The sequence below is a fragment of the Pyrus communis genome, chromosome 4 (genome assembly GCF_963583255.1).
Source record: "Pyrus communis chromosome 4, drPyrComm1.1, whole genome shotgun sequence".
Taxonomy (NCBI): domain Eukaryota; kingdom Viridiplantae; phylum Streptophyta; class Magnoliopsida; order Rosales; family Rosaceae; genus Pyrus; species Pyrus communis.
The window spans coordinates 7,161,169-7,179,447 of NC_084806.1; the positions used below are offsets into that span (position 1 = coordinate 7,161,169).

General features: G+C 38.5%; 3 protein-coding genes across 4 annotated transcripts; 2 read left to right on the forward strand and 1 right to left on the reverse strand.

Annotated features, from left to right (window-relative positions):
• Window positions 1–5,524: 5,524 nt before the first annotated feature.
• LOC137732374 (histidine kinase 3-like) lies at window positions 5,525–12,495 on the forward strand. 2 transcript variants are annotated; one of them, XR_011068330.1, is made up of 11 exons: window positions 5,525–7,227; window positions 7,588–7,869; window positions 8,164–8,333; window positions 8,539–8,751; window positions 8,955–9,141; window positions 9,227–9,278; window positions 9,411–9,640; window positions 9,786–9,884; window positions 10,078–11,210; window positions 11,493–11,842; window positions 11,998–12,495. XR_011068330.1 is itself a non-coding variant. In XM_068471686.1 (10 exons), exons 1-10 carry the CDS (start codon window positions 6,739–6,741, stop codon window positions 11,755–11,757), a joined length of 3,120 nt encoding a protein of 1,039 aa, XP_068327787.1. In that variant the 5' UTR covers window positions 5,525–6,738; the 3' UTR covers window positions 11,758–12,495. The 2 variants fall into 2 exon arrangements, 1 of the variants encoding a protein (XP_068327787.1); XM_068471686.1 differs by having other exon boundaries at window positions 11,493–12,495.
• Window positions 12,496–13,251: 756 nt separating this feature from the next.
• On the forward strand, window positions 13,252–15,698 carry LOC137731597 (nuclear transport factor 2B-like). Its single transcript, XM_068470752.1, has 2 exons — window positions 13,252–13,654; window positions 15,398–15,698. The coding sequence occupies exons 1-2, from the start codon at window positions 13,358–13,360 to the stop codon at window positions 15,470–15,472; spliced, it is 372 nt and encodes a 123-aa protein (XP_068326853.1). The 5' UTR covers window positions 13,252–13,357; the 3' UTR covers window positions 15,473–15,698.
• Window positions 15,699–16,605: 907 nt separating this feature from the next.
• Window positions 16,606–17,842, reverse strand: LOC137732598 (uncharacterized). Its single transcript, XM_068471910.1, has 2 exons — window positions 17,539–17,842; window positions 16,606–17,249 (listed from the first exon to the last, which is right to left on the reverse strand). The coding sequence occupies exons 1-2, from the start codon at window positions 17,710–17,712 to the stop codon at window positions 16,818–16,820; spliced, it is 606 nt and encodes a 201-aa protein (XP_068328011.1). The 5' UTR covers window positions 17,713–17,842; the 3' UTR covers window positions 16,606–16,817.
• Between the last annotated feature and the right edge of the window lie 437 nt (window positions 17,843–18,279).

Consider the following 18,279-nt stretch of genomic DNA (forward strand, 5'->3'; position numbering starts at 1 on the left):
ATTAAATTGACAAGGTTCGCAAATATCCCAACACGCAATTCAACATCCCTGAAAGCTTGAGCAGCTGACGACGATATCTCCAAGCTTTCATGCTCATGGCATGGAAAATGATACTTAAACAAGTAAAGAATCTCATGAATCAATCAAGAATACTTACCTCATCATCTCAAGATATTATTCTAACTAATATCTTCGGGATTATTCTTTCCTCATCCATCATACGGAAGATACACCTTGGTCAATAGGAAGCCGCCATGTGCAGAGTAGAAACCTACTATGGCTGGCCACCTTCTTATAAATACCTCATTTCTACTAGTTTTTGGTAAGCTTTATGCTATGCATACACTCACTCTTTTCAGATATACTGACTTAGGCATTGAAGATCCATTGGTCAATCCCCCACCTAGCATGTGTGGCTTAGTCGTTGATTGAATGTGTTTATTATTTTGTAAGTGCAAATTCGTCAAGATTGAAGACGGTGGATTTTTACTACTCATTAATGGTATTCAAGAAGTAATGCTAAGTATACTTACATTCACGATTAATCAACTTTAATTCTCATATTTTCGTTGAATATGCGTGCTTAATTATTGCACTATCTGAACTTCCATGCTTAAATAAACTTATACCTTTTTAGTGACAATTTATTCTTTTGGTCCGACGAGTGTTGAGCTGTTAGGTTGGAAGCAAGTTAAGAGAAGCAATACAATGTGGCAAATTCCCACCGTCGAGCATGTAGCCACATCTCTATCACGCAGACACTAAATTAATGGGGCTTTGTTGATCCACCTTCAACAATAATTCTCAATTATTCTAATCTCATTCATTAATTAATGCGATGTTTAATTTAAAACTTGAAAAATCCACACATGCCATTTTCCATCAATCACCCCCTTCTACGTTTATACAATTTAAGGGTCCACAACGTGCCGCCGAATGAAATTGAGGCTTTAATTCAAAATTAATTAGTAATGTGGGAAATAATCTAACAAATTAATGAGTAATTTTATTGGATTGTGTGAAGCATATGTGATTTTCAGACTTTATACGTGGATAAATTAATTATGATACCGTAAATAGCGTTGAGGTTCTCTATTCCAAAATCAAGTGACAATAGTATAACATACCGCTTAACTTGTAAATGTGGTACAACTCCTCACAATCCGCTAAGTGCAAGAACACTTCAAAGTTGTAATACAGGTATTCTCCCTTGCAAGTTGCAATCAAAGCATAGTTGATAGTTTCAATGATATCACTCGTCCGACAAATATTTATCGCGTGTTAAAAAAGTATATCACATATTCAATAAATGTTTGTCGTGTAATGTCTTCAACTACACGAGAGTATCTTTCATTGGTGGCAGCCAGCAAGCAGCATCGTAACATGGCTTGCAAGAATCAAACACGTATATATTAAATATCGAAAGGTAAATGAACTCAAGTTACTTTATTTTCTTGATCATTAGATTAATAATTAGGTTAAGTAGGATTAAGAGAGATGCTTCATTTCATAGACAACTTTAACCCTTTATTCTCTTTTTGTTGATGACGTGGAGTCGTGTTCGTCCTTTGGGCGGGTAGGATGCCGTAATCTCTGACGCCTAGTTTGTTTGTTAATGAAAAACAAGGATTCAAAGGGAGCTTTGTTGAGAGTGACCTAATTATGTTTTATTAATCATTATTATTATTGTTTGTAAATTAATTATTATTATTTTAATTTTTAAAAATTAGGTGGGCTATTGAAAATTTGTTCTGTCTTTGACCTTTCCTGTTGAAAACCCTATCAAGGGAGGCTCTATGTTATAATTTAAAGTTTTAAACTCCATCTCTGTCTTTTGCTGACCGAAGCTTCCAACTATATTCGTCAAAGTATTTCTTGTGGATTAATATATCATTAATCTGAATCATATGCTTCTTAATTTTCGGATCGAGGGCTCCGCCAGCGTTAATCACCCGCCAAAAACTCATAGCAAATAATCCAATGGGTAGGAATCAAGGAATTAAACCTAGATAAAGCCTGATCACGACTACTACTAAAAAGTTCTAATGAAGAAATTTACATTGATCGACAACTGTAATACTCTACGCGTTTATGAAAGAGTGAGGTGGTTATTAATTTTGTCCTTTGTTTGGGCAAATATACGAAGCTTGTGATGGTGATGTTAATTGTGTGTATGGTACGGGTTGCAAGGATTTGGACTTTTGAGTTGAAGAATACCAAACCAGCACAAATATGAAAAGGAAAAGAGAAAAAAGATTTGGACAGCCACCATTTTTGGCGGAGGCTGCTTGTACGGTTGTACCAGATGAAGAAGTAAGCTGCCCGGTTTCCTTCTCTGGGGATTATTATATATTTGTTTAATTAATTTCCTCGTAATTTATTTATTATTACGATTTTGTGTCATTTATTTAACATAAATAGCAGTTTTTTAATAAATTAGAAAGTAAAATAAGGAAGTTTAATTAGACCTAGTCTTAGCATCTCCAGAATAAATTTGTTTTGAGGACAAAACTGCATCCATCCTCGCAACCATGTTCAATGTCCAGATACGATGAAGTAAAATATATAATTTTAAGAGTAATTTTTTCGATGGATATTAAAAATTGTCACATGTTGTTATTATTTTTTTTCAGCAAACAAGTGTTATTATTTTATTTAAAATATATATATATATATATTATTTTTTTGCTAATAGGCCCCTCGAAATGACTCACACTTTGTTGTTATCCTAGGAAAAGGATCCTTGCCGGATCCTCTTTGTGGAGATCTGGAGTATCAATCAATCACATACGTTCATTGTACATCATGCGGTTATAAATCATTTAAAATTTAAAATTGAATATAAATAGTATTTAACAAAAAATGACCGCACGATGTACGATAAACAGACGTGATTGATTGATCCCCGGATCCCCACAAAGAGGATCCGGAGAAGATCCCTTTCCGATAGTGTATTCGAATTATATTATTATTATTATTAGGGAATTGTTATTAGCACTCCAAAAATTTTATTCTACACTCATCACAAGTGTATTTTTCTTTCTAATTATAAAAAATTTGAAATGTGAAATGAGATTTTTAGAGTGTTAATAACAATTCCTTATTATTATTATTATTATTTTATTAATAGGACCTAGAAATGGTACTAAACCGAGTGGGTTCCATTTATATACCCAAATTTATTCTACACCATATATAAGACAAATTAATTCATTTTAACTATTTGAAAGTTCATGTAGTAATTTTGCATATGCATAGGTGTCACTTGAATAAAGTTCACTATTTACTATTAATTAATGAAGTAACGACATGTGTGAGTTAGGAATAATTTGTCTGATTTATTTGCGCTCAAATTTAAATACTTCTTATGAATTAAAATAAATTAAAATATTATTTTATAAAAAAATTCAAACTTTTAGTAGGTTGTGGTACTTTTAGTAGGGAGACCCTCAGTGCACTCTTTCATATTTATATGCAATTAGACTCTTCTTCACTCTATCTAATTGGTTTAGAAAATGCCTCACTTAGGGAAATAATCATGTGATGTACAGAGCACGACACCTGTCCGGTGCTGGAAAGTTAGAACGAGAAGTGTTATGAACCATGAATGGCTGCAATGGAAAATAATATTTACATATTTACTGAGGTCAAATTAAGCACGACTGAAGTCCTCAAATCAATAAAATATGCTCGTCTTTAAACAGACGAGTAACAATTCAGCTTGAAAAACGATTTCAGAACCTAGAACTTTCTATGAAATTTGATCGAAAAGTAATAAATCAAGCATGAATATAGATTGTAAAATGAAAGAAATGATCCAATATTTACAAGGAAAAAACATATTAAATTATCCGAGGAAAAAGATTAAAAGTTACCAGTCAATAAAAGCTGCGATAAAGAGGCAATTTTTACAGTTTTACAGAGCTGATTATATACGAACACAATGCTGAGCTGGACTCCGACAAATTTAGCCCAAAACGAAGCGCAGAGAGGGGGGAGAGAGAGAGAGATGCTCACATTTCCAATCGTCTACCCCCACACGTGACACGTAGCAAGCTAGGCCATTACGCACATTACATTTTGGACATTCTGATTGGCCAGCGGCATAGAACCGGTGCGCTGACGTGGGACGGGTCGCTTTCACAAGGAGCTCACCAGAAACAAGGAAGTGGGTAGTAGTGATGGCCTAATCACTTCGTGACAAGCCTTGATTAAAGTGCCCTTTTGTTCTCGCCCCTGCTTTCTCACACTTTTACGCTTCTGCCACTGTTGTCGTCTAACCACCTCCCCTAGCTTATCTTCTTCGTTGACAATTTAGCCCTTGCATTTTGGTTGTATTTGCTTCCATGCCTGGTTCCTTGTCCAACTTTTGTTTCTTGTTTGTTTGTTGCTTCCTACTAGACCTGGAGGGATTGGTAACATCAACACATGTACACAAAACTCTCTTTGTCATTGGTGGGGTTGGTTTTAACTTTACTTTTAACATTTTCTTTCAACTTATTAGCTTTTTTATGGATAAAAGTTTAAGATGAGATTGGTTATTCACCATCATCGCCAGTGCATGCCCATAATTTCAAGCTAAAATGATTTACATGTGACATTTAATTGTCAGCTGTTACTGGTATGAATTTATGTAGAAATTTATAGATTGCGCACCAACGAAACTGTTGATAGTATGACTCGAACCTTGATGGAGCAACACATAAGGCAAAGACCTTATTAGCTTTGCGTTTCAATGTAACGAGCTTGAGTTTTTGAGTTGAGGCACCGTACAAATCATAATTAAGGTGGATCCTATACCGGTTAACTAGTGAACTAGTCGAAATCGAGTTGAAAAAACACTAAATATTGGTTTTTCTCCAGATAAGCTTAATTATTGGATTTTGTCACGTATATACCAAACCAAACTAACTCAGTTATATTATATAGTTGAAATTAGAGGTGGAGTTAGCCGAATCAGACATTTGCCCACTCCAACTTTTGGTTACAAATCAATGTGTTTTTGTATGCCACCAAAAAAATTACAGACATGAAGCAAATGAAATACAGCTTCGTCTGTTGTCTTCTACACTTTTTTCTTTTGCATTTTCATGATTTTCGTTCCAAATTCTTATAGTATAAAATTAGAATAAAGAACCAATCAACGCTAATCCATAATCCAAAAACAGAGAATAAAAAAACCCTAAGCCTGCAACCAAACATTGGTTTAGATTCCAGAATAAAAACAGGGATAGGAATCGGATAGAAGATAGCACAATGGCACCTCCCACAAGTTCCTATCATTGGCCCTTCTATCTTTTACCAACTCTTTTGACTATTGGTCCTCCAAATGCAATTTTGGAAAAGTATGGGGCATCTAATGCCATTCGGTACAAAGCACCGAGGCAAAGATGTCAAAGAAAGAAATTAGACCCCCATGCAAAGGGTACTTTTGTCATCGAAAAGTACAGCCTTACAAACGCATAGAGTTAACGAATTGGCACCATAGCGTGTAGAATTTGTCAACTGGGGCATTTGATGGATATGGATGTGAAGTTGTGAACGCCATGGGAAAGTTGGAGAAATAATGCAGCTACTTCTGCTTCGGTGGGAGTGTGTACCTTTACTGCCCTTCATTTCTAAACATCGAGTAGTTTTCTGAGGCATCGAAACACGATTACGTGATATTATTATTCAACTTAAACCGATTTGTGGATTTAATTTTTACTGTAAGTAAGTATTATCGATCAATCTTATTAAAACGCGTGTATCTACGGTCACCGAACATTTCTCCTAAATATATTTATCCATCTTTCCATGTAAACAAATTTAAATAATTATTTGGTTTTGTTTTTGTTTAATTAAATTTTTTATTTTCTCCTGGGTGGATGTTTTGGATGGAGATAATGGGCTGCGCTAGCAGACATTTGTACCACCATATTCTTCCAATATTTTCTCTCTCACGGATTCTTCTTCCTAATTCTTAATGTCCATGAATCATCCAAACCTGCTGGCTTCTTGTTCTTCTTCCACTCCCAAAGTTGCTACTTCCACCATTATCTTCATTCCTTATAGTGCTGTCAGTGCTTCTTCTCTGCATAGATCTTTGCAGCTGGGTGTGCTCAATAGTCAAACGTTAACAAACAAAACACACATGCGCGAACTGGGTTTGGTTTGATTTCAGGAATTTAAGGACTCACTCCTTAACTAGGATTTTCCTGTCAGATTCTCTGTTGGTTTGATTACCAAAGTTGGAATCTTTGCTGTCGCATTTGCTTGTTTTGGGTTTTGGTTGGTGGCTGAAGAGGATAATCAAATCAAACTCTTGTTAGAATTTAGAAAAAAACAGACAGAATCTTGGGATTCTCTTGTTCTTTGGAGTGCTGTTAGTAAATTTATTGTCTTTTCCTGATTTTGGGTGTCCTGTTTTTGGTTCCTGCGCACCCAAAGTTGAAGTTATTTGGGTGTGGATAAGATAACTTCTTCCCACACCACACACATCGTCCCCAGAATCCCAAAATCTTCCTGGTTGCAGTGAATTCAAGGTCGGTGGGTTTGTTCTTCCAAGCTTGGAATTTTTTACTTCTAAATGTTGGGTTTTGCTGGACAGTTCCTGTTGATTTGATAGCTGGTGTCTCCTTCTCCCTCCCTCCCTCCCTATCTCCCTCCCTCTCTCTCTCTCTCTCTCTCTCTCTCTAGAATTCGTTTGACCTCTTGGCACTGTTTGTGGTTAACTTGCTTGGTTCACTGCTGTGGTGGATGAGTTTATTCCATGTATTTGAGTTCGGTTTAAAGGTGGGGCATCTGCTTTGGATGCTATGTTGCTGGATTGTATCTGTAATTTCCATGAACTGGTACCTCACTGGTGGGATTGTGACAGACACCAAGGTAGGTTTGCTTGGTGAAGCTGCTAATATGTGCCTCAAATGGTGGGAGAAAATCCCAATGAACATCAGCAAGATCCGCCACCATTACTACAAGTATATCGGGTCGAAGAGAGTCCGAAAAACGTGGTGGAGGAGGCTTTTGTTTTCGTGGGTGGTTGGGTGGACAATTGGGAGCCTCTGGATCTTGTGGTACATGAGCTCACAGGCCAGTGAGAAGAGGAAGGAGACTCTTGCAAGTATGTGTGATGAGAGGGCGAGGATGTTGCAGGATCAGTTTAATGTCAGCATGAACCATATCCAGGCCATGTCGATACTGATCTCGACATTCCACCACGGAAAGTATCCGTCGGCCATTGATCAGGTAAAGAGATCATCTGTCAACGTGGAGCAATTTAGGATGGTAAATATGTTTTAATTGATTGTGTCATTGATGCTTTTGATGTGTATAGGCTAATTGGTGTTTCATGTTACTCGGATTGATATTAATTGATTGTACTTAATGAGTACCTACCCCTGTCTGTTAATTAACTGGTTTGCTAGTTGATGCATTTTGTTCATGTGGGGATTTGCTTTAAATTCGAAGAATTTTGTACCGGTTTCTCAACCGGTGTTAATTTGATATGTTTAGCTTAATTTAGTTTCAGATATTCAGATCTGAGCTTTCTGTAGCTATGATGCTTGTTATCTAGTTGATGGAACATCCTAACTTTCGAGCCTGCAGAAAACTTTTGCGCGGTACACCGAAAGAACTGCTTTCGAGAGACCCCTCACAAGTGGCGTGGCATATGCTGTAAGGGTGCTCCACTCGGAAAAAGAACAATTTGAGAAGCAACAGGGCTGGACTATCAAGAGAATGGATACCCTCGAACAGAACCAGGTTCATAAGAATGACTATGCCCCAGAAGCCTTGGAACCTTCCCCAATTCAGGAAGAATATGCTCCTGTTATCTTTGCACAGGATACCGTTAGACATGTCATCTCTTTTGATATGCTGACCGGGAAGGTATTTCCTTATCTAGTTTCTTTCGTCAACTTCTCACAATTCATTTAACAACTATAGTCGTAGATCCAGTCGAATTCTATTATCTTAATTAAGCAGCATGTTAATTAGTAGTTGTCTAGGATCTTTTACTTTTACTTTTACTTTGCAGTCCTGATGTATCCAAAATTTAGATGATAGTACCTTTATATTAGAAATTTAGAAAGCTCTCGACATTGTCTCATGCTATGTAGAAAAATTTGGTTTCCTGATTTGCAATCCTCACTCGTGAAGTTTCGTTCATTTGGGTTTCAACAGGAAGATCGACAAAACGTGTTGCGTGCAAGAGAATCGGGAAAGGGGGTTCTTACTGCTCCTTTTCGGTTGCTTAAAACAAACAGACTTGGAGTAATACTGACATTTGCCGTCTACAAAAGAGATCTGCCCTCAAATGCAACTCCAAACGAAAGAATTCAAGCGACTGATGGGTAAGCTTTCTTTGAATGAGAACATGTTATTAACAAAAGCATAATACAAGTCTTCCGCCAATAAAAAGCATGTCCACATTCCTTTATGGTATCATCAAGGCCTTGAAGGGATATCAGCAGACAGAATTGCTTTGCTGGACTCAGAACACTCAAAGTGGTTATACTTTAGAAGAAGGTTTTTAATCCTGTTGTTTCTGCCAACCAGGTATCTCGGTGGAATCTTTCATATTGAGTCACTAGTGGAGAAGTTACTTCAACAACTCGCTAGCAAGCAAACCATCCTTGTGAACGTGTATGATACAACCAATCAGTCGCATCCAATCAGCATGTACGGTTCAAATGTTTCAGATGATGGATTGCAGCGCATCAGCTCCTTAAGTTTTGGAGATCCCTTAAGGAACCATGAGATGCGGTGCAGGTAACTACTAAGTCTTGTGCCTTATACTTTTTAGGGTTGAGCTTCTATGTTATATAGGCCTCTCCTTGGTCTCTGGTAATGGGACGAGACTAGGAAATGTTATGTTTGTGTTACTTATTCCGATCACACTGTTTCTGAGGGACCTAGGCATCTAGAAAGTCTTGTAGAACTGTATTCAGAAGCTGAGTTTCTTCTTTATGCAGGTTCAAACATAAGCCACCTTGGCCGTGGTTAGCCATTACAACTTCTATTGGGATCCTCGTGATTGCATTGCTTGTTGGCTACATTTTCCATGCAACTGTAAATAGGATTGCCAAAGTGGAGGATGATTTCCATAAGATGATGGAGCTCAAAAAACAGGCTGAGGCAGCTGATGTTGCCAAATCTCAGGTACTTTCTGACTTTAGTTAATGCAGGAAAATTTTGTTTGGAATTGTACTATGCCTGTGCCTAATCAGATCTTAATCCTCTGTAGTTTCTTGCAACTGTTTCACACGAGATCAGAACCCCAATGAATGGTGTCCTAGGTGAGTTCGCGAGACTGCTGCTGTTATTTGTTTAAAATCATGTCCCGGCATTGCTCAAGATTTTAGAGCAAAACTACAGCCAAAAGAAAGCTTGCTGAACTTTGAGTCTTTGACAATCCTGTCCCTTTTCAGGAATGTTACACATGCTAATGGACACAAACCTGGATGTTACTCAACTAGATTACGTCCGAACTGCCCAGGGAAGTGGAAAAGCTCTAGTCTCACTTATAAATGAGGTATTGGACCAGGCGAAGATTGAATCTGGTAAGCTGGAGCTTGAGGCAGTGCGTTTTGATCTGCGAGCTATTCTGGATGATGTTTTGTCACTCTTTTCGGGGAAGTCTCAAGAAAAAGGAGTAGAGGTAAATAATGTTTCCACCCCCCCAACTACTTCCCCGGAACAAAAAACATTTTCCACTGTTTTATGTATGGTTTTCTGCTCTAAGTTTTCATTGTCTAATAACTGAACTTTTGAAATTTTCATGACCAAATTTTTGGGGAGAGTAGTTGGCAGTATACATCTCAGATCAGGTTCCTGATATGCTTATTGGTGATCCCGGACGGTTTCGGCAGATTATCACTAATCTCATGGGGAATTCAATCAAAGTAAGTGTCTAGTGGGTTCTCAACTATTTGTTAAACAGAGTAAAATCATGAGAGTGGATAAATGTACCCCTGCATATCTTTATGTATCAAACCGTATATTAGGCTTTGTTAAATACGGGAAATTAATTCTATTTAAGCCATGTTGTCCGCGTTCTGTATAAAATGGCAATGACATTGTTTATTTTATATACAGTTCACAGAGAAAGGACACATCTTTGTGACGGTTCATCTTGTCGAGGAGCTGATTGGCTCAATAGGCGTTGAGACTGAATCATCATCGAAGAACACTTTGAGTGGTTTCCCCGTTGCAGATAAACGCCGCAGTTGGGGAGGATTTAGGTGCTTCGGTCAAGATGGATCTGCGAGCCTTTTGTCATCCTCATCTGACCTCATCAATATTATTGTATCTGTTGAGGACACAGGAGTAGGAATCCCTCTAGAAGCCCAATCTCGTGTTTTCACTCCTTTTATGCAGGTGGGACCATCCATCTCACGTACACATGGAGGCACAGGAATTGGACTAAGCATAAGCAAGTGTTTGGTTGGCCTCATGGAAGGGGAAATCGGGTTTGTTAGCATTCCGAAGATTGGTTCCACATTTACATTTACTGCTGTTTTCACCAATGCCAGCTCCAGTTCAAATGAGTTAACCATCGAGCAAATCAACAGCCAGTCAAATGCTGCATCCTCAGAATTTAATGGCATGACGGCATTAGTAGTGGACCAAAGACCTGTTAGGGCCAAGATGTCAAGTTATCATATCCAACGGCTTGGAATTCGTGTTGAAGTAGTTTCTGATTTGAATCAGGGTTTAGCTAGCATAAGCTGTGGGAGTACAACTATCAATATGGTCCTTGTTGAACAGGAAGTCTGGAATAAAGATTCAGGAACTTCAGCTCTCTTTGTCAGTAATTTACGGAAAATTGATGGACAGGTTCCTCCGAAACTGTTCATTCTTGTCAATTCTAGTAGCTCATGCAGAATAAGCTCTGCAACTTCAGGTGTCTCTACCCCAACCGTCATCATGAAACCTCTCAGGGCAAGCATGCTCGCTGCCTCACTGCAAAGAGCCATGGGAGTTGGTAACAAGGGAAATCTCCGGAACGGGGAGCTCCCAAGTTTGTCTCTCCGCAATCTTCTGCTCGGAAGGAAAATTCTTATTATAGATGATAATAATGTGAATCTCAGAGTAGCTGCCGGTGCTTTGAAGAAGTATGGGGCAGAGGTGATCTGTGCAGACAGTGGTAAAAAGGCAATCTCACTGCTTACGCCGCCCCACCATTTCGATGCCTGCTTCATGGATATCCAGATGCCAGAGATGGATGGGTGAGTGATGCTTTTAGTTTTGAAAGCTTTCAATTTGAAAACCTCACTGAAATGTCAGAGAACTTAAGATTTAAAAATAATATTTAACCTGTGAGGCTTACTTCTTAGCAAGTTCAGTTTTTGCAAGTCGTCTTATATTGAAGGTAGCCATGTGTAGTTCGTTCATAAAATCTCTCTTTCGGTTGTGTACTTGGCCTTTTTTTGGTAATTTTGATCCATTTGAGCTATCCTGGATTAATTTTGTCACTACATTTATAAGTTTCATTTCTTCCCCCCCCACAGGTTTGAAGCTACAAGGAGAATACGTGACGTGGAATGCAATATCAGCAACAGTATTCAACATGGCGAAGTTTCTGCGGAGGATTATGAAAATATTCAAGCATGGCGTGTACCCATTCTGGCCATGACTGCTGATGTAATTCAGGCAACCCATGAGGAATGCACAAAGTGCGGAATGGATGGATATGTTTCAAAACCATTCGAAGCTGAACAGCTTTATCGCGAAGTTTCACGTTTTTTCCAATCTACTACAACTGGAAACGCGTAGTGAGGACTTGAATTGATGAGTTGCTGATGGCATCAGCACACCGTTTCTCCAAGACACTGTAAATGCATTCAGAATTTTCCTCGGAGTAAGTTTTTATTGACGAAGATTTAGTTTGCGCGCTCCAATGCTCCATATATTTTCATTGTGGAACATTAGAAGAAAATGTACGAAAATTTGATGAAATCATCGCGCGTGCCGTCAGGAACTGACAACACACTGCCCATTGGCTAATTTTTTCAGGAGAACATTTCTTTTGTCACAGAGAGTGTATATAGGAGCCCTGCTCGATCACTTGTGATCCAAGTCAGTTTTCTTTTCCCTTGTATTTATTTTTATGAGCCAGATATCAAAGCCGGTTCATTCTCCTTGTAAAGTTGATCCATCTCCAAGCTTCTTCCACTGAAATCGGTAACCTGGAATTTTGAGTTCCGGTTAAAGCTCAAGAGAACCGACGACGTTAAAGCTCTGGGTTTGGATTCCGATTCTGATTCTGATTCTGAATGTAATAATTGAAGCTCGCATCGTTGAAGATCTGTCACACTTTACTTAGCATCTGTGTATTATGTAGAGATTGATTTGGCAGGAAGGAGGATGTTGTAGCCTTTCCTGGGAAGCTGTTGGAGAATGCACATTGTAAATTACAACCTCAATAAAGATATGTAGTCGTACATTTTTTTCCTCTTAGATTTGATGTAACCATACAATGTTGATAATTTGAGAAAGTTGATTTTTATTGTCCGAGTCTATTGCAAATATCGAACTTTTGACATATGGATATTCGATGCCAAGCCCTAATAGCATACTCTGTTTTTTAAAATTACATAGTTTGTCGAAATAGAAATATTTTCTTATCAAACAATGGCGAGCCCCGATAACATGCTCTTTTTTGTAAAAGCACGTAGTTAGAATGATTAGTTTTTAATGGTTGATTGTAGAAGTGATAAGTTTTTAGAACGTTGTTAGAATGACTACACAATGATGATACAATGACAATTTGATAAAAACTAATCATATATCGATGACTGAACGATGACATAATAACCACACAATATTGTAAAAATTGATTGTTTCTGCAATCAAATGTCGAAACCTAATTATTCTAGATAATTGCACCAAAACAACATTGATTCGTATATGAAATCGTATTAAGATCCTACTTCTCCTTCACTCTCATATTCTTCAAGATCAAATTACGCGTTTATTCATGCACCGAAACACAAAAATTCTCTCTTCTTCAATATCGCTGGAGCGAAAGAGCAAAAAAATTATAGAATTATCATAAAAACTAGTAATGCATCCCACTACAAAACTTGCTCCAAAGTCTAGAATAAAAAACAAAAATAATAATAACAACCAGCGTTATAGTCACGCGGCAATACTTTTGGATTAGGATTGATAATTCAAAAATTATGATAATTATAATTTGACCCCGCAAAACTCAAATAATTGAAATATAAAAATATATATAAAAACTGGCCACTCGGTCACAAGTTGTCTCTACTCGCTCCGTCTCCTCCCATCGCTTTGTTTTGCAGCAGTCCCTTCTAACAAATTTCACAGTCGAGTCTGCTCTGCGGCGTGGCGTTCAGGTGCGACGGCGATGGATCCAGACGCACTTTCCAAGGCCTTCGTTGAGCACTACTACACGTTGTTCGACGCCAACCGCGCGGCCTTGGCGAATCTGTACCAGGAAAGCTCGATGTTGACCTTCGAAGGTCAGAAGATCCAAGGGTCACAAAGCATCGTGGCCAAGCTCACCAGCCTCCCTTTCCAGCAGTGTCAGCACAGCATCACCACCGTCGATTGCCAGCCCTCTGGCCCCGTCGGCGGCATGCTCGTCTTCGTCAGCGGCAATCTGCAGCTCTCCGGTGAACAGCACGCTCTCAAGTTCAGCCAGGTATAATATTGCTTACCTCGTCTTTGTTTAAATCTTTTGCGGCGATTTTAGGGTTTTAGATGTGACTCATTTGCTGATCTGCTGCTAAATCGGCGTGCGATTGGTCGTTGTTGTGACGATTTGATTGTCGTTGCGTTTCTGCTGTTGCTATAAGTAGGATTATGAGTTTTCTTGGGTATGATTTTAGTGATTTTAGCCTCTGTGATCGAGGTTTAGTTCCCGATCTACTCGAAACTCGAGCATGCAAATCCGATATTGGAACTGCAATCATTGATTGGCTGTATTTGGTATGATTTACCTGGTGTTTTTCTGTATGTGATTTGATTTGTGGACCTTATGATTAGATGCATGCGTTTTTAGCTTGTGTGATTGCAATTTCAGTCGGATTCATCATTCACCCGTGTGTGCTTATGCAGGTTTCACTCACTCAGCGGATTACTCGCGGAGACGGACATTTGTAGCTCTGAATATTCTGATTTTGTTTCTTTTATATTTGAGTTTGATTGGAGCTCACATGTTTCAATACTGTGGATGTTGTGCTCGTTTGGTGTTTCTTTTTATTTATACACATCAATTGAAGATTCTTAGTCGATTTAACGATGCCTTTTGTTGTTAATTAGATATTGGCTTCTTTTTATGTTGAACCGTGTGCATAAAAGTACTGTTTTCTCTATGTTGCAAAGGAATTCTCTATTGAATTCTCAGTTTTACTAAATAGTTGTTTCATTTTCCTGTGGCCTAAATTATGGCATATAGGTCCACGAAATTCGTCGTCTTCTAGTTTCACGTCATAGAAAGTTTTACGTTGTTGTTATGTATTTTTGATTTCATTGGTTGGTATTTATTGTTTGGAATTCTATTTATGTCTATCCGTTATCTCTCTTGACTCGAATTGCTTTGTAGGTATTATGAAGGGTTTTGTATCACCTTTTGCTTAATGGCCACCCGTTTTACAGGGATCTTGGACAACGTGTAGTGATTAACGATTTGAAACTGCTTGATTTGCTATTCTTGTCAAGAAAGTTAACTGATAGATAAAAACTCGGCAAACCTAAGTATGCTAATTAAATTGGTTCCCTTGGTTTTCTGCTTCAGTCATGATGTGTGATGCACTGACTGAGTGACAGTTCGTGATTGTTGTTGGTATATATGCATTTCTTTGGCATGTGACTGTGGCTACTTTTTGCTTGCACTCAGCCATCAAACACATGATAGAATTCCAGCATTAGTTTTATCGCCCTCCCCTCCCTCCTGCTTTGGGATATGACATTGTGTGTTTTCAGGTGCCCCATAAGGGATAAGCGCTCCATTCTGCATCTTCTTGTTGTCTTGCATGCCCTGTTTATCATTATACCATGGACTTTGCTCCTTGCTTCTTGTATTAACATTAAGAGCCGTCTCATGGTGTTGTCATTATCGCTTTGCTTCATCAGGACCTCAACAGCTTTTCACTTGTACATGAAAATTTTATGCGGCTGTATGTGTTTCAGATAAATAGTTCCAAGATTCCCGAAAAATTGTTCGTAAACCTGTTGCGAATGTGTGTTCTACTATGTTTACTTATTTTAAATAATAGGGTGCTGGCATGTGTCTTCCTTTATCGAATCCATTATTTATGTGATTTACCATTTACGTAGGACTGTGAACATCTTGAAATATTTATCTTTACATTGTAGTTTACTAGTTTTTGTTTCCATCTTCAGCTGGCTTCTACCTAATCATAGTTTTGTATTTCATTTCCAGATGTTCCATCTGATGCCGACTCAACAGGGAAGCTTCTACGTTCTCAATGACATTTTCCGGTTGAACTATGCGTGAAGATGAGATCACGAAACACATTTCTCTCTATTGCAGGTTGAACTTTCGGTCTTTGGGTTGGTGGTGTGTTTAGTGTTGTTGAATGTGGTTTTTTGTCTCTAAATTTAGAGAAAATTTCAGAGATTGTTATTGGTTAAATGGATGATGCTTACCTTGCTGGGTAATTGTCTAAATGAATACAGTTATTGGAGGTTTGAAGACTAATCCTCATATAAATTTTCTGTTTTGATGTAATATCTAGTGATTGCTTGGTGGGAATTTGCTATCAAACCACATGTGCATGAACGGCTGATAGTAGTATCGATAACGCAGCTGTTTTCACTCAAATAAATTTTGCAACGGCAAGGGAGATTTTCTTTGGTTTTTTTTCTTTCTATCTCTCTTTTCCAACGAGTTACGTTCAGTAGGAATGGCAAAAATTCTGGATAACTGACCAAAGTGCCTGGATTGGATTGGTTTGGCTGGTTTGTTTCAGTTGTCTCAACTCTGCAAGAGAAGTTCAATCGTGTCGTGCTGAATGTCCACGCACATAATCGGCACCATTGTTCGGGAGAGTTGGGTCCCGGCCAGCGGCGTTCTTGCCTTATCGTTCATTTTCTCTATCAACCAAGATGTATTTCTGAAAAATGATTTGAAAACCATATGTGTCGAACTAATCAACAGTTATAGTGATAAGTAGCATCTTCACAGTGAACCATGAATTTTTTTAATTCATATGAATGACTAAACGGTCTCTGCATAAGGAGGTAAAGGATTTTCTTCCGCACTGCCTGCCGGGAAGGGTGAGGATTTTCTTCCGCCCTGCCTGCCGGGAAGGATGAAAGTTCCATCTAAACATCCCCTTGTCAAGAAAAAAGAAGAGAAACTATTATTGCAGTGTTGGGCCGTGTCTTCTTTTGTTGGCATATTCATCTTTATGCTTGTAATCTCTGTTTCCATATGCTAACCATACTTGTTTATACGGTTTTCGTTTTCAGATTTTCGAGGTGGTGCCGATGGCAGACGGAAGCTCCGGCGTTATAATGACATTTTCCGGTTGAACTACAGAGAAAGACAAGATTATCACCCACATTTCAACAAAGGGTGGTATTATTTGCCACACTTGAACAAAATTTCCAAGTGATCCCATCCTTTGGATAACTTTCAATTATCTATTTAATCAACCAATCTTACGGTTCATCGACAATATCCATCAAGACAATCCCAAACATACTCATATGTTATGTTCGGTAATACACAAGTTGACGCATATACTGAAGTGACTTATAAAATCACCGCAAGAAGAAAAAAAAAAACTAAAAGGAGCCAAACATTAATAATAATATTCACAGTTTTGTTGAAAAATTCAATGCTTTTCACTTAGACTAATATCTGGCAAGGGGAACTCAGGTATTTGGAGTGAAGGAAGAGAAGGAGACTCACCCCGGTGGCGTTCTTCCGAGTCCTTCCCGTTCCCCGTCAGCATCCCTCCGATGCATCGAAAGGGGTGTCTGAATCCCTCGTTGAGTTTCCAAAGGAAAGTCGCCTCAGAGGCTTGCCAGGCGACAGTGAGCACAATCATGATAGAAAGCAGCCAGTGAGTGATGCTGTTCTGTTTCTTCACCTTGTTTACTTCTCTCACAATTTTTTCCGTATCAATTTCAGACCCACCGCCATCTGCTTTGCCACAACTCTCATTTTCCGGCTTCAATTCGCCGTCTTTAGAGGACGTTTCCTCTCCCATTTTGGTTGAAGTTTCCGAGTTCCGAATCTCGCCATTGCCTTTTAATGATTCCAACTGTCAATAGAAATGAGACTGAATTGAAATACCTCAAAATATTCATCATGCAACCTATCGTAATGAAAATCGACAAAAATTTGAAGTATTTTGGAGTCTCAATGGCAATTCGTTAATATGTTTATGAATTTGAGGCGCGCAAATGAGACGATAATATGTGTAAGTTTCGCTTTAAATAATTATATCACGGTAATAGTGTAACGTGTCATGAAAGTTACTCCCCTGTCAGAAAAGAAACGATACGAGGGGAAATAGATAGAGAACTAGTTGAGATGGCCGGTGATATGACCTGGGAGAGCAATCGGTGGAGGAGGAAGCTGTCCTCATCTTTATCATCATCATCGTCATCACCACCACCTTGGGAAACGCCCTCGCCGGCGGAGGATTTACTGTTTTTCCTCTCCTCTAAGAGCCTCTTGATTGCCTCATTTATCAGCTCCATGTTCTCATCTTTCGAATCCATAGGTTACGTTGTAATATCTCACCTGCAGAGAGAGAGAGATGAAAGAGAGAGAAAAACTCAAAGTCTCGAACCCTTTTCGTTAATTCTAGATTCCACCCGCAGCGCACTAAGGCGCCTCACGGAAGCTACGCGACAAAGCGTCAGCCGCTGGGTCCAGCGCTCGCCACTTGCGACGAGCCCCACGACTCTCTTCTTTGATCGAATGTTGGCCATTTTTTTCCTAACTATATTAAATCAAACGGCCGAAATTGAATAGGAGTAAATTTGACGGTAAAATAAAAATGGGTAAATTACATTTTACCTCTTCAAATTTGTAATTGATTTTAATTTCTTATAATATCTTTAAAACATTTTAATTTCATAAATTGACTTATTATTTTAGGATTTGGATCATCGACAGATCCCCTCCCTAAGGATCTTAGGAATGGGGATCCGGCGAGAATCAACGCACGTGGATCATTGATCAAAAATCGTGTGACCACTATTTTTGCCTTTTTTATATTTTTCACACAAACGAGGTTACTTTACTTTTAAAAATATAAAAAACATTTAATTGTGTCTGCACGA